Source organism: Vipera ursinii, assembly GCF_947247035.1.
Source record: "Vipera ursinii genome assembly, chromosome: 3".
NCBI classification, from domain to species: Eukaryota; Metazoa; Chordata; class Lepidosauria; order Squamata; family Viperidae; genus Vipera; species Vipera ursinii.
In genome coordinates this window covers 196,250,442-196,263,299 of record NC_139516.1, presented here as the reverse complement: position 1 = coordinate 196,263,299, position 12,858 = coordinate 196,250,442, and the positions used below count along the sequence as shown (strand labels likewise).

Sequence of the window (12,858 nt, the reverse complement as noted above, 5' to 3'; positions counted from 1 at the left end):
ATGTATTCATTTCAAGCATTCTTTTGTTGCCATAATAGACCAACAGAACTCTCTCAGTAATATCTGATAAATCATGATTAATAACACAACTATGTTTCACTTCCATTAACTACTAAAATTAAAGCCTAGCCTAGCTAACCTCTAAGGCAGGAGTGTCAAACTCAGAACATTACGTGACATGTCGCGACGTATTGTGACTTTTTTGCCATTGCCAGCAATGGGGTGGGCGCAGTTTCGCTATGATGCATCCAGCCCGCGGACTCACTGTTTGACACCCCTGTTCTAAGGTATGTCTTGTGACTTTCATGCTTCACATATTAAGCACTTTAGTGTGACCCTAATGCATGGATTTGATTGTTTTATCCACTTTTGAAGGCCTCATACACTACACCTGCTGGTGATTGCTTCCTTGTGTTGCTGTGCAGTCACTACTTAATCATTTAATTATTAATCAAATATTTCTGGACTCATTTTCTGCAAACAACTTGCCAACTTCAGGATTCCTAATACAGAGTTTATATGAATTAAAGCATATCGTCATATTTATTGAAATATGAATCTTATTTGCAAGCCAGTTTTTCTGAAACTCATTAGCTCTTCATTTGTTTTTCTGTCATGGTTTGCAACATCAGTTATATAGAATTTGGCAGTCTCTGATTGCTGATTTATATGGATCCAATTTTCATAGACTAGCCAAAATCGATCTTCCTCTTCCCATCTTCCCCCCCCTATTTCATTTCAAAGATTAGCATTCAGTAAAAATACTTAACTTTGTTTAGAATGAAATATATTCCTTTTTGGAGCCTATCCCACTTTGACTTTTCATAATGATGGACCTTGAGGGCATATGGTATTTGGCATGGATGCAGGAATGAATGAATAATTGTATGATCTACATCTTTGTCAAAAGTATAGTAGACCAGTCCTGGAAAGATGCTGTGATGGAATATGATGAAACTAACTGAAAAAGCTGTCAGCAGCAGAAAAGTATCATGATTTTCCCTTCTCCTTATAATGTGTTATTATTTAGTAAGCCATTTTGATGCCCATATCGATCATTATCATGTTTGGTCTATGGGAATCTCAAGCAAATGAGAGAAACTTGTTGAATGCCAAGAGAAACAAATGGGTCCAGGAAGTCATGGTCTACCATTTTAGGGCACATGGAAAAAATAAGATCTTTTGTTGCCTCTATGACCATTTTTACAGTATTCCAGACCTAATGGAAGAGGTAAAATATTGCATAGTGTTTCATTGTATAGACATACATGTATAAATCTGTCTTGTCAGTCTGTCTGCTGTCTATCTGTCATCTATCATCTCTCTCTATTATCCCTCCCTCCCTCCACCCAACCACTCCCACACATTCAGCCACCTCTTGTTTACAACCACATATATTATTTGTTAAGTTATATTTTGTTTAATAAAACACAGTTGAATGTATTTACGTAAGGTATTAAGTGAGAGCATTGCTCTACCAGAATGGTATCTGTCATGGTATCCCTAGGGCACGTCTATGCTCCTACCTGTTCTTACTTTGTACTTTCCCTAGACAAGTGGGAACATTTCCAAAACAACCACTGGACTGCAGTTTCTCATTTATATTCTGAAAGCAACTTAGGGAGGCTCATTTGAACTTAGTGACTTACAAGAATTCATAGAAATCTGATATATTCATTTGTTAATCCTTTTCTTCCTCCAGAATTTGATTCTTTGCTTTGGATGTGACGGCTTCCCAATTTTTCAAATTACAATCGGTTAACTATCAAAGTTTAGAGTATTATAGTTTATATTAGACAAGGAATGTAATGTAAACTAGAATTGCCAGTGCCCACACTTTGGACTACCACCGAACCATAGTTTCTTGCCCTATAATGGAAAATCAAGCCATTGTCCCTCACCCTATCTGCAGCTTATGGCCTATTGTTTATATCATTCTCTAGTTTCCCCGTTACCAGATATAGATTATCGTTGGCCAAATGGGCTGTGGAGAAAAGAGGAATTTAAGAAAGCTTTGATTAATCAAAACACCTTTTTTTCTATTTTACAGAAGGAAAGCTAGCTTTAGAATATAAATATTCCCTGTTGTAAAAGCTAAAAGTGGTGCTAAAGGGTGGCACTTTTAACATGCTAAAAAATTGGTGCCTCTGTTCTGACCTGCATGATATTTAGAACATTGTTAATTGTGTGATAGTTAATACTTTCTGGATGCTGGATTGCAGAAACTAAATGACTAAACAAAAAGCATTAGAAAATATTTAGGATTAGAAGATTAAAAATAGTCGGCAAGTGGGAGACTGAGTGACTCAAAGGATTGGAAAGAGAATCAACCCTTTACTGATTGAAAGTAGTGACCCAAATAATTGAAAGGTTTGCTGCTATCTGATTTTGTAACATCATTTAGCTGGATTAGCTCTTAGCTGATGGAAATAATTTAAGCAAACAAACAAAAAAGATTTTCAGTTTCTGCAGCTCAGAGTGATTAATAACCTGAAAAACCAGGCACTCAGTAAAGTCCTAGACATCACTCCTAATGTTCTCTCCCTGCATTCAGTCACATTTGCACACTTAACGAGGGTTCATTTGCAATGCTTATAGGCCCAGCTCTCCCATAACTTTCCATTCACTAGAAGCTCAGCTCAATAGGAAAGAAAATTCATTTTTTAAAAAAAAAAATCACAAGCACCATCTTTATACTTTGAAAGGATTCTGTTTCCCATAAAGTTGAAAGTAACATGGCACCAAGATCTAGTATAACTTTTGCTGGTGTACCTAAATTATCACTGAGTAGCTATAGAATCTGATCTTGTGAAAGGACAGGGGAATGAACATGCTTTGTTTTCTTCTATGTAAATCAGCTCTTTTACATCTATATAGCTGTAGAGATGTGATCGTTGCCTTCATAATATGTATAGCAACATTTTGTGCCATTTTTTTAAACGTAGCCTTATAAAAGGGAAAACGATTGTTTCTAGAATGCTGGATATCCTTTAAATAAATATAGCCAGTTGTAATAGTAATTGCCTAATACTTTTTCCTAGTTTTTAAGCTAATTCTGAAATGGACAGTGCCAAACAGAAAGTGATCTTGCAAGGACACAATCTACTTTCCACAGGATCAGCCCAATGGGCAGTCCTGTAATCCATGATCCACAGATCCTTGTAAGAATGGTTTTCAACCTCCTAAGAAAGGCCAATAATTGAATAGGGAAGTGGTTGTCACAGGGGTCCAGAAAAGGTATTTATAGGGGGTCCATGATGAAGAAAATGTTGAGAACCAGTGGAATAGAGAATTTTGATATGTAGAATATGTATTTTTGTTTGCATGGTGCACTGACAGATTTAGAAGCTGCTGATTTAGATTTAGGGATTTATTTATATCTCTCTCTATATATATATAGATAGATAATATATATTCTCTAAATCTGTGTTAGATTTAAAGAATATATTCTGTCAAGTTATCCATTCTGTACAATGGATGTGAAATGCTTATGATACCTCTAATGACTGCTTGGACAGGTTTTTAAAATGTTAGAAGTGAATCCAATTATCGGTGTTATTGCATATTATCTTCTAAAGTGATAGTCTTATAATTTACAGTATAGTACTTCCATTTCTGATAAATTTGCTGTTACTTAAATCTGAATCTTACAAATTAGCTTTAAGAGTTGTGTAGCTCTTCTATAGCTCAATAGTAGTACGAGTTACATAAAAGAGATTACACGTCATGTCTAAAGGATGAAAGACTATGCATTACTCATTAGATTAAACTGATGTTTTTGCTTTCTGAAGCATTGAATCCAATCAAATGACTAAGAAAATTGGCAGGAGTACAGAGTTTTACTTTAAAGTATAGCAATAATGGCACAACAAGATAAGTAAATGCAACGAGTCATTCCTTTTACTTGGGCTACATTTAGAAAACTATCATGGGTTTCTAAACATCAAATATGTTTTCTGCAGGTTCATAGTGGTCTAAAAAAACTTGAAAACATGACTGTAGTTAGTTAGATAAGACAACGAGAAAGGTAAGGCGGGATATGAGTTGGTTAATCATTTGCCACAGTAGATGGCAGCACGTAGTTGATTTTGACTGTTTTGGACAAGTAAACCAGATCAGATATGATTGGATAGGAAACCACTAAGAAATCCTGGGACTGTAGACTACCGGTAGATTAGGAAGTTAAAAATAAATGCAAGTTCTTTCATCTACTGAGAATACATGATTAAATTTATTTATTTATTTGATTTTAATCTTAGTTTTTTTACTTTATGAGTAATTCTAGGTGGTAAACATTCCTCTCCATGTATATCCTTTACATAAATCTTTTATCCATTTGCAGATTCATATATAACAAATGCAAAAAAATAATCTCTGATTGAAAATGCACTTTTTCCATTCATGCTTTCTTTGTGCTTCTCAAATATCTTTACCTATAAACTGGCCTATTATTTTCTATTCATTTATCTACATCATGATCCTTCAAGTATATTTTATGAAGTATGAAAAACAACTTTTCCATTACGTTTTTACTTAATATTTTTTTTATTTTAATAAAATTCAAACTCAACAACCAATAACCCTTTGTGGCCCAGAATTATTTTTTGTCTGGGAATACTACATAGAACATAATGTATTTTTAAAATGTTAATATAGGACTTGAGTGATCATCTTTGACCAATGATGAGGATTAAATGGTTACAATTTTGTGTGTATATACACAAGATGCACATATTGCAGTTACAATTTGGAAGTGATATACATTTTATTTACATATCATTTAGATATTGTACATTTTAATTTTGTTTGCTAATCTCACTTATTTTCTTGGTGATGTCATTTCTTTTTCTGAAAGTATTAGTGGGACCCCATAAATGGGATCACACAATGATTTGGTTGATATACATTATAACATTGATATTTGATGGCATATTGAAGATACTAAGAGTAAGTGAAGGTAGTAAAGCAGGGTTGTTGTTTTTGTTTTGGTAAACTTATTTCCATAGCATTGAACTGTCAAAAAGATAAGGCATTTTTAGTCGGCTACAAAATGTTAAATGGCTTCCGCTCATCCATAAAAATACACAGTGGAAGTAAATAAGCTAAAGCAAAGACACCTGTATTGCAGGAATGATAAAAATAAGATGCTGGAGGCAACATGATCATTTCAGAAACCTTAGAAGATGTTTATAAGAACATCTAACATTAATACTAGAATATTAAGTTAGATTAACACTCTGATCCAAGTTAGAAGTCCATTAGTGGAATACCTATAGAAATACAGCAAGCAGAAGAAGAAGAATCAGTAAAATTATATCAACAAATTTGGAAACCAACAGATTGGAAATAATGACAACAATGCTGAAGAAAGGAGACTTAATAGATAACATACAGTATCCTTAATTTTACAAAGCAAAATAATGCTTAGGTTCATCCAACTCAGAGGCCTACATGGAAAGGAGGATGCCAGCTCTTCAAGCAGCTTTTAGAAAAGGGCAAAGAACAAGAGACATTACTGTTGACACATACTGAATGTCAGAGAAAGCAAAAGAATACCAAGAAGAAGTTAATATGTGCTTCATTCATAATAGAAGGGAATTTAATTATGTCAGCCATGTGAACTTGTGGAATTTACTTACGAAAGCAGAAATCCCTGAATTTGTCCTTTTCCTTATGTGAAATCTTTACATAGATCAGAAGGCTGCAGTCAATATGCAGCATAACGAAACAAACAAGCTTCAGTTAGGCAGAGCAAATTCAATTGTTTCTATGATAATAGTTAATGAGCTTATTTTTCTCTAGGCCAGACATGTCAAACTCGCGATGTCATGTGATGTCGCACAACGTATCGGAGCCTTTTCGCCATTGTTGGCGTGGGGGTGGGGGTGGCTTCTGGATGACGCATCCAGCCTGCGGGCCGGCAGTTTGACACCCCTGCTCTAGGCTGTTGAGAGTAGGGTAAATTTTACAAATCTTTAAGAATTCCTTATTCTGAAGGAATACTTTCAAAAAACATAATAAATACCCTTGATAACTCTACAAGATTTTCTTGCAATCTGCTTTGGTTTGATTGGAGAGCAACCATCATCCCAGTTGGGAGGAGGTCTCAAAGCAGGGAATTAGCCTAGACTCACTACATAAATACAAGAAATCAAGGTCTGACGTCCTAGAATGCCTTTAGAGCTAATTTGGTCTTTCCCAGCAAAAGCTGCTAGTTGGGGTGATTCCTGTATTATGAGCAGAGAACAGTAAAGTAGATAGTTTAAATTCTACATGTGTGTCTGGTTGTTTGGGCCTATCAGTTTTGCACTCATGCCAAATAGTAATTATAGCTTAATAACATGTCAACATATTAACTGCAAACCCACTCATCAATGTTAATCTACATTTAACTTTCTTGAGGACAAAAGCCTGGAGTAACATCCAAAAAAGACATAACACATTGATATTATAGTGCTGAAGAATCATTTGGGCTTGGAATTTCAACTTGTGATCCAAGAACACACAAAGTCTTCTCCAAGATCTTTAATTTCTGGCTCCCAAAACCATCTCCAAATATGTCACTAAATTTTGGCTGCAGATTTTGTCAAAAATCAGTGATTATCAAACCTTGTGAGAATGGCAAGAATGGAAGAAACAAGAACTGCTTAAATTTCTTGAAAGCTGTTTGTTGCTATTCTTCCACTCAACGTATACCTACCAAAATTGAGTTTGAGATGCTCTGCATTTCTTTCTTAGGCTTCCCCTATCTCTCCTGGCTTAATGTTTCTTTTGCAATGGTCATTTTTCTTCTTTGACTTCCCCAGAGAGATTCCATCACAGTGGGGAAAAAATAAACTATTATAATCCTAGTAGGATGTTTACACGGTTAAATAAATGAATAAAATCCCTCCAGAAAAAAAGAGAGAAATCTTAGCCTTGTCACTTTGCAACATCTAATCCATTGTGCTCGTTGGAGCTTCCCTCTTAATTGTAAGGTGTAGATACAGTAATTAAAAATGTCACCTATCTTTAATCTTGAGACAAGATTAAAGCCCTCCCACATGTATTGTATTTATAGCAAAATGCTATAACTATATTACAGTGATACAATTCTTGCCGGCTTTTTTGCCTTTTGGGAACTGCCGTTCCAGCACATTGGAAACTTGCTTGGGGTGCAGATTCTGCCTACCTACTTTACATTCCAAATAATTTGGTCCACAACTCCCACGTTTGCTTCCAAGTCCAATTCAGGATGTTCATTTTGACCTTTAAAGCCTTACATGCCATAGGGCCAAGTTATTTGAGAGATAGTCTCTTCCCTATTACAACTACCCATCCCATTAGACCTGGGAGGAAGGCAAGTGGCAGGTCCCATCTGCAAGGGAGGGAGATGATGGGACCTAAGAGATGAGTTTTCTGCTGTGTTTTCCGCCTTCTGGACTGTCATCCCTCCCGAGATTAGATTAGCCCCAATCCTTGTGACCTTCCAGAAAGCATTTAATTTTTTTTCAGCAAATCTGGGGGATGCTGTACTTATGTTTATTGTTTTTAATTGATTTTATGGAAAGTTTTAGTTGCTGGTTTTATTATATGCTATCCAGAATAACTTTGTGTGATTTAACAAAATAATAATGAAAAAATTCTCTGATCTTTCACCATTGGATGGATATATTTTTAGGATACAAGGCTGGCTATCCTTACTGTTGGGTAACTGTAGCCTCTAGTTTAAACAATAGAATCAGCAAATGTCTGCCATCAGTGAAGATCAATTTCATTCACAATATGTTTCAGTACAAATTGAAGTGTCTGTAGCTGATACTGGTTGAAAGATGGAGAGGAATTCTAATTCTGCTGCTGGCCAGGTTTCCAATGCCTGTGAACAGGGATTGGTGGTGGAAAACCAAGAGGATTTAGCAAATTAGCTGCAATTTACTGAAGCATAGTTCAACATAGAAGTATGTTGAACTGAATATTAGCTTTCCTTTTATATTTTTTAAAGATACATTTTAAGCATGGTTTAATACTGAAGCAAACATACTTACATGGCATACTTTATTCTTCAAATGATCAGAGACTTTCAAAATAAACTAGCTAATATAAGTCCTCAATCATTTGAAGAAAAATGCACAACTTATAGGATGTCCATAATGGTTTGACTGGTGGCTTAGAGGTTATTTCATTTCTAGACCACCATCTAGAACAGAGGTGGGGAACTATGGACCTTTTATGACTTGTGGACTTCAACTCCCAGAATTCCTGAGCCAGCAGGAATTCTGGCAATTGAAGTCCACAAGTCATAAAAGGGCCATAGTTCCCAGCCCCTGATATAGAAGAATCAGCTGCTGCTGTTATTGCTTGAGCAAGATTGGCATGAATGATGTTCAACAAATTTTAAAGTACATCCAATTATTATAGTATTCTGTTCCTATTTCCATCTCTGGTAACCTGGCAAATCAGATAGTGTTCTTATAGCCTTCAAAAATAGTTTCCAGGAATTCTTGAAGAGGAAAGCCATAGCATTTCAGATTGGCTAATGTTTATCTTTACACAGCTCACATTTCTTTCTTCTTTGTCATGGGATGTAAGAAAAAGGCCACATTAACTTAAACACAAAAGTCTGGCCAGCTGGTTTTCTTCATTCATCAGAATGCACACATTTCCATAAAAGATGGCAACTCTCCTGTTGATACCAATATTATTCCAGCATTTATGTATCCTTCTTTCATGTCTTTCCCTAGCACAGGTCATCTGTTTTTTCCTCAAAAGTTCATCTAATTCACAGCATCACTCAAATGCTTCTTCCGTCCTTGTAGGTGGTCCTTTTATATTGTCATTTTCAACAAACTAATTCTTTTATGCTCTCAATTAGATTTCCCTCCATGTTTCATTTGCTTATTCAGCCAGCTTCCAGAAGGATTTTATTGTGCTTATATTACATAAATAGATGACTTAGAGAACAGGATGGATTGGAAAAATGCAAGCTTTTAGTGCATTCTTGTTTGAATAGAAGTGAATACCTGTAGCTCAGAGTTAAATTGTGAACTTCTTGCTATTCCCTGTGCTTGGTAGTTTGCTTGCAGATGTTTCATTTCCCAACTAGGTAACAACATCAGTGAGTGAGTGTGGGGTTTGTTACCTGTTTATATTCAGTAGCTTGTTTTTTTAATGTAAGTCCATAAACTCAATGATCCATTCATGTTCATAGACAATAATGAAAGAGACCCGTGGATGTGGGTAGCAAGGGCAATATTTGGGAACTTAGATGAAGCAGGAAAAATCTTGAATAGTTGTATTTGGTCAGCAAATATTTCAGTATTCCTTGTCCACTGAGGTTGATGAAACAGCGATGTCTTTTATAACGTGATACATTGAATAATACTAATTTCTGCCTTTGAAAATCTTGGATAGTGACATGAGTTGGTCATATGAAATTATTCCAAATCAACATTTATAGTAATATTCTGTGTGCGGAATTTTTAATTGTCAGTTATGGATCTTTTTCTTTTTTTAACCCTACAAAATTCTAGTATAAAATATTAATCTGCCTAGACCACTTGGCCATTTCAGTTTTGCACAAGTCCATTGGAATTCGGCGGCTATAATAAGTTTAAGTAATGAATAAAAAAAATATAAAAAAAATTATACAGAGCAAGATGCAAAACGGTTACATTCATTTTAGTATAAATACAGAATATGAATCCGCTTTACAACTGATTGCATGGTCTTGGCTGGGAATAATGTAAGAAGTCACCCACTAAGTGTTTCAGTGCTAGAAAGCATTTGTTATGTTTAGTGTCAGGATTCAGTTTTTAAGAGAACAAACCTATTAAGTTGGCTTACCGTATTTTCCAGTGTTGTTGGATATTATTAAAGATACCTTTATTAACTTCATAGTAGAGAAAAATCTCAGTTTATTTGAAATCATGTTTACTTAAAAGAGTGGGCCAAACACAATTCTTTTTATAGTGTAATTTATCAATATCTTGACTCGCTAGATGAGCCATGTTTAATTTTGCAGTGTAAGTGAAAATGTCATCTTTTCTCTAGCTAAACGGGTAAAAGGTGTTTATATTATATGCATTTAAAAATGTTTACATTGCATGTTCTTTATGGATTTGAATCATTCCGTATGGTTCCATTCCAAAATGAACAGTGATCATTTGGTTTCTTTGAGGTGCAGCTGCTAAAGTAAAGGGTGATTTGCTTAATGCATTATGGGAGAGAAATGCCCAGAAAAACAGTAATTTACTTTGCAGTTCAAGGAATGAAAATACAATCTGTTATGGAATGTGTTTTTGGATACAGAGAAAAAACTCAAGAGGTACAACTGTTGGATTCCAGCTTCTGGAATCTGCACATATCAAGAAGGAAATTAGAATTCCATATGCATTATTTCTTCAGAAAATTCATTTTGTCAAATGCATGCATGTGTGCTTTTGTATGAATAATTTGAAAGCTGCCTTCACAGACCAAGAAGTAAATATATGATGATATTGTAACTGTTATAAAATTTGCAGGTTGTATCTTTTCCCCCCCAATTTCCATTCATACGCCATCTTCTCATTTCCACCTGTGATTTTCATGAATTGCTATTGTTCTTTAGTGAGTATTTTCCTGTTCATGAAAATAGTTTTCTGTTTTATAAATGTTGGTGAACTGAAGCCCGGATACTCAGGTGCAGTAAAGTTGTTTCAGTATTGCAAGAAAAAAGTTGCACTCTTATGCGAAGACCTGGACCTCCATCCATCCATCCCCCCCAAAAAAAGTGTTTGTTACATCACGAGCTCTGTCCCTTGCGTTTTGTGGTTTTTCTATATTTTGCTAAATTAAGGCTTCTGAGAAACAGCTACATTGAGAAAATTAGTGTTTAAAAATGCACTGTGCAATATTTCTCTCCTGATAGGTTAAAATTAGTTTCAACTTGTTGCCCTTAACATAGCACAAACCAAAGTTAACTTTTGCCAAAGTGTCGGTAGTGATTCAAGCCATTTCTTTAACTTTTATGTATTTAATGGAAAATGCAAATGAAACCTCTTAATTTAACAATCTCAGGCAAAATACTGTTTTCTTAATGGCACCGGTGAAACTTTCTTTTTTAGGCCTCTTTTGTAGATTTTTAAATCTGATTGAAGGAACGAAGGTTCAGGACTGATGATATTTCTTATTTAGGAAGAAAGAAAAATATGAACTATGATTCTTCTGGATTCATATGTTGTCTTTTGCCACCTGCAAATAATCTTAAAGCTCTTGATTTTTTAAAAATTTCCTTTACTGGTTAACTTTTTAGGAATATATCTTCTCGACTGCGAACATTCTCTATTTCTTATAGTCATGCTTTTTTTTAGTTGTTCTGAGCTTCCAGAAATTACTATGCTTCAATAACATTGATTCCTCCTCTCTTTCTCCCCCCTCCCTCTCATTAGCTGAAGCACTTGCGGGAAGACAGTATTCATATTTGAGTTTTCCTTAAGATTGGCTTCTTCTTCTGAAACTCTTTTACTCTCTACAAAGTTTAATAATTTGCCTGTTAAATGATAAGGAATTATTTGGGGACTGAAAGAGAAAAGTTGCTATTGTTCAGTTTCCCAGATTAATATTCCAACTTTTTTATTATTATTATTTTGTATTATATCCCTGTATCTAAGGAACAGGAAGTCCTACACCACTTACAGAACTTGTTCTTCTTTTCATGTTCTGCAGGTAACCTTAGGTGGGACCTTTATTGGCATTGGACGCAAAACTCCAGATTGCCAAGGCAACACCAAATATTTCCGCTGCAAGTTCTGCAATTTCACCTACATGGGCAATTCTTCAACTGAGTTGGAACAGCACTTCTTGCAGACCCATCCAAACAAGATCAAGGCCTCCCTTCCTGTCTCTGAAGGCAGCAAAGCCACAGACAGAAACTCGAACAAGTCCAGTCCTACTGTTCGATCGGGTGAGATGGGAGATTTGGGGAAGTGGCAGGACAAGATCACCATCAGATGTGGAGATGACACTCCAGTTGGCTATTCGGTGCCCATCAAGCCCCTTGAATCCTCAAGACAAAACGGTACGGATGCCTCCACTTACTACTGGTGCAAATTCTGCAGCTTTAGTTGTGAATCCTCCAGCTCTCTCAAACTATTAGAACATTACAGCAAGCACCATGGGGGGAACCAGGCAGGGGGCCCTCACCCAGATCGGAATGACAAACTCTCAAGGGGGTCAGTCATTAATCACAATGACGTAACCAAAAATGCAGATGAAGAGTTAGCAACAAAGAGCGAAAAGGGCTCTAGCATGGCCAAAAACAAAGACTTTTCCAGCTCAGGAGTGGAGGACCACGTGGTGACAAGCTACAATTGTCAGTTTTGTGATTTTAGGTACTCAAAGAGCCATGGCCCAAATGTAATAGTGGTGGGACCTCTTCTTCGTCATTATCAGCAGCTACACAACATTCATAAATGTACTATTAAGCACTGTCAGTTTTGTCCCCGAGGCCTCTGTAGTCCAGAAAAGCACCTTGGAGAAATTACTTATCCTTTTGCTTGCAGGAAAAGTAATTGTTCCCATTGTGCTCTCTTGCTCTTGCACTTGTCCCCTGGGATGCCAGGAGGCACCAGAGTCAAGCATCAGTGTCACCAGTGCTCTTTCTCCACTCCTGATGTAGACGTTCTCCTGCTTCACTATGAAACCACACACGAAGCCCAGGTGTCTGAAGTCAAGCAAGAAGCAAATACCCTGCAAGGGGGGGATGGACCACTGACTGTCAAAGAAAGCAAAGAACACTCGTGTACCAAATGTGACTTTGTCACTCAGGTAGAGGAGGAGATTTCTCGACACTACAGGTAAAAGTCTGTGTGTGGGCATGTTTGTGTATGAGAGCACATGTAC

The 12,858-nt window shown here is 36.1% G+C and overlaps 1 protein-coding gene across 4 annotated transcripts in view; it reads left to right on the top strand.

The window, feature by feature from the left end:
- The window catches only part of TRPS1 (transcriptional repressor GATA binding 1), a 280,036-nt gene that overhangs the window by 78,859 nt on the left and 188,319 nt on the right, over positions 1 to 12,858 (top strand). For 3 of the 4 annotated variants that reach the window (XM_083359820.1, XM_083359817.1, XM_083359818.1), the window contains one exon: positions 11,683 to 12,812. In XM_083359820.1, the coding sequence (XP_083215946.1) occupies positions 11,683 to 12,812 (1,130 nt within the window). The remainder of the gene's footprint in view (positions 1 to 11,682; positions 12,813 to 12,858) is intronic. The other variant, XM_083359819.1, reaches the window with a different exon arrangement.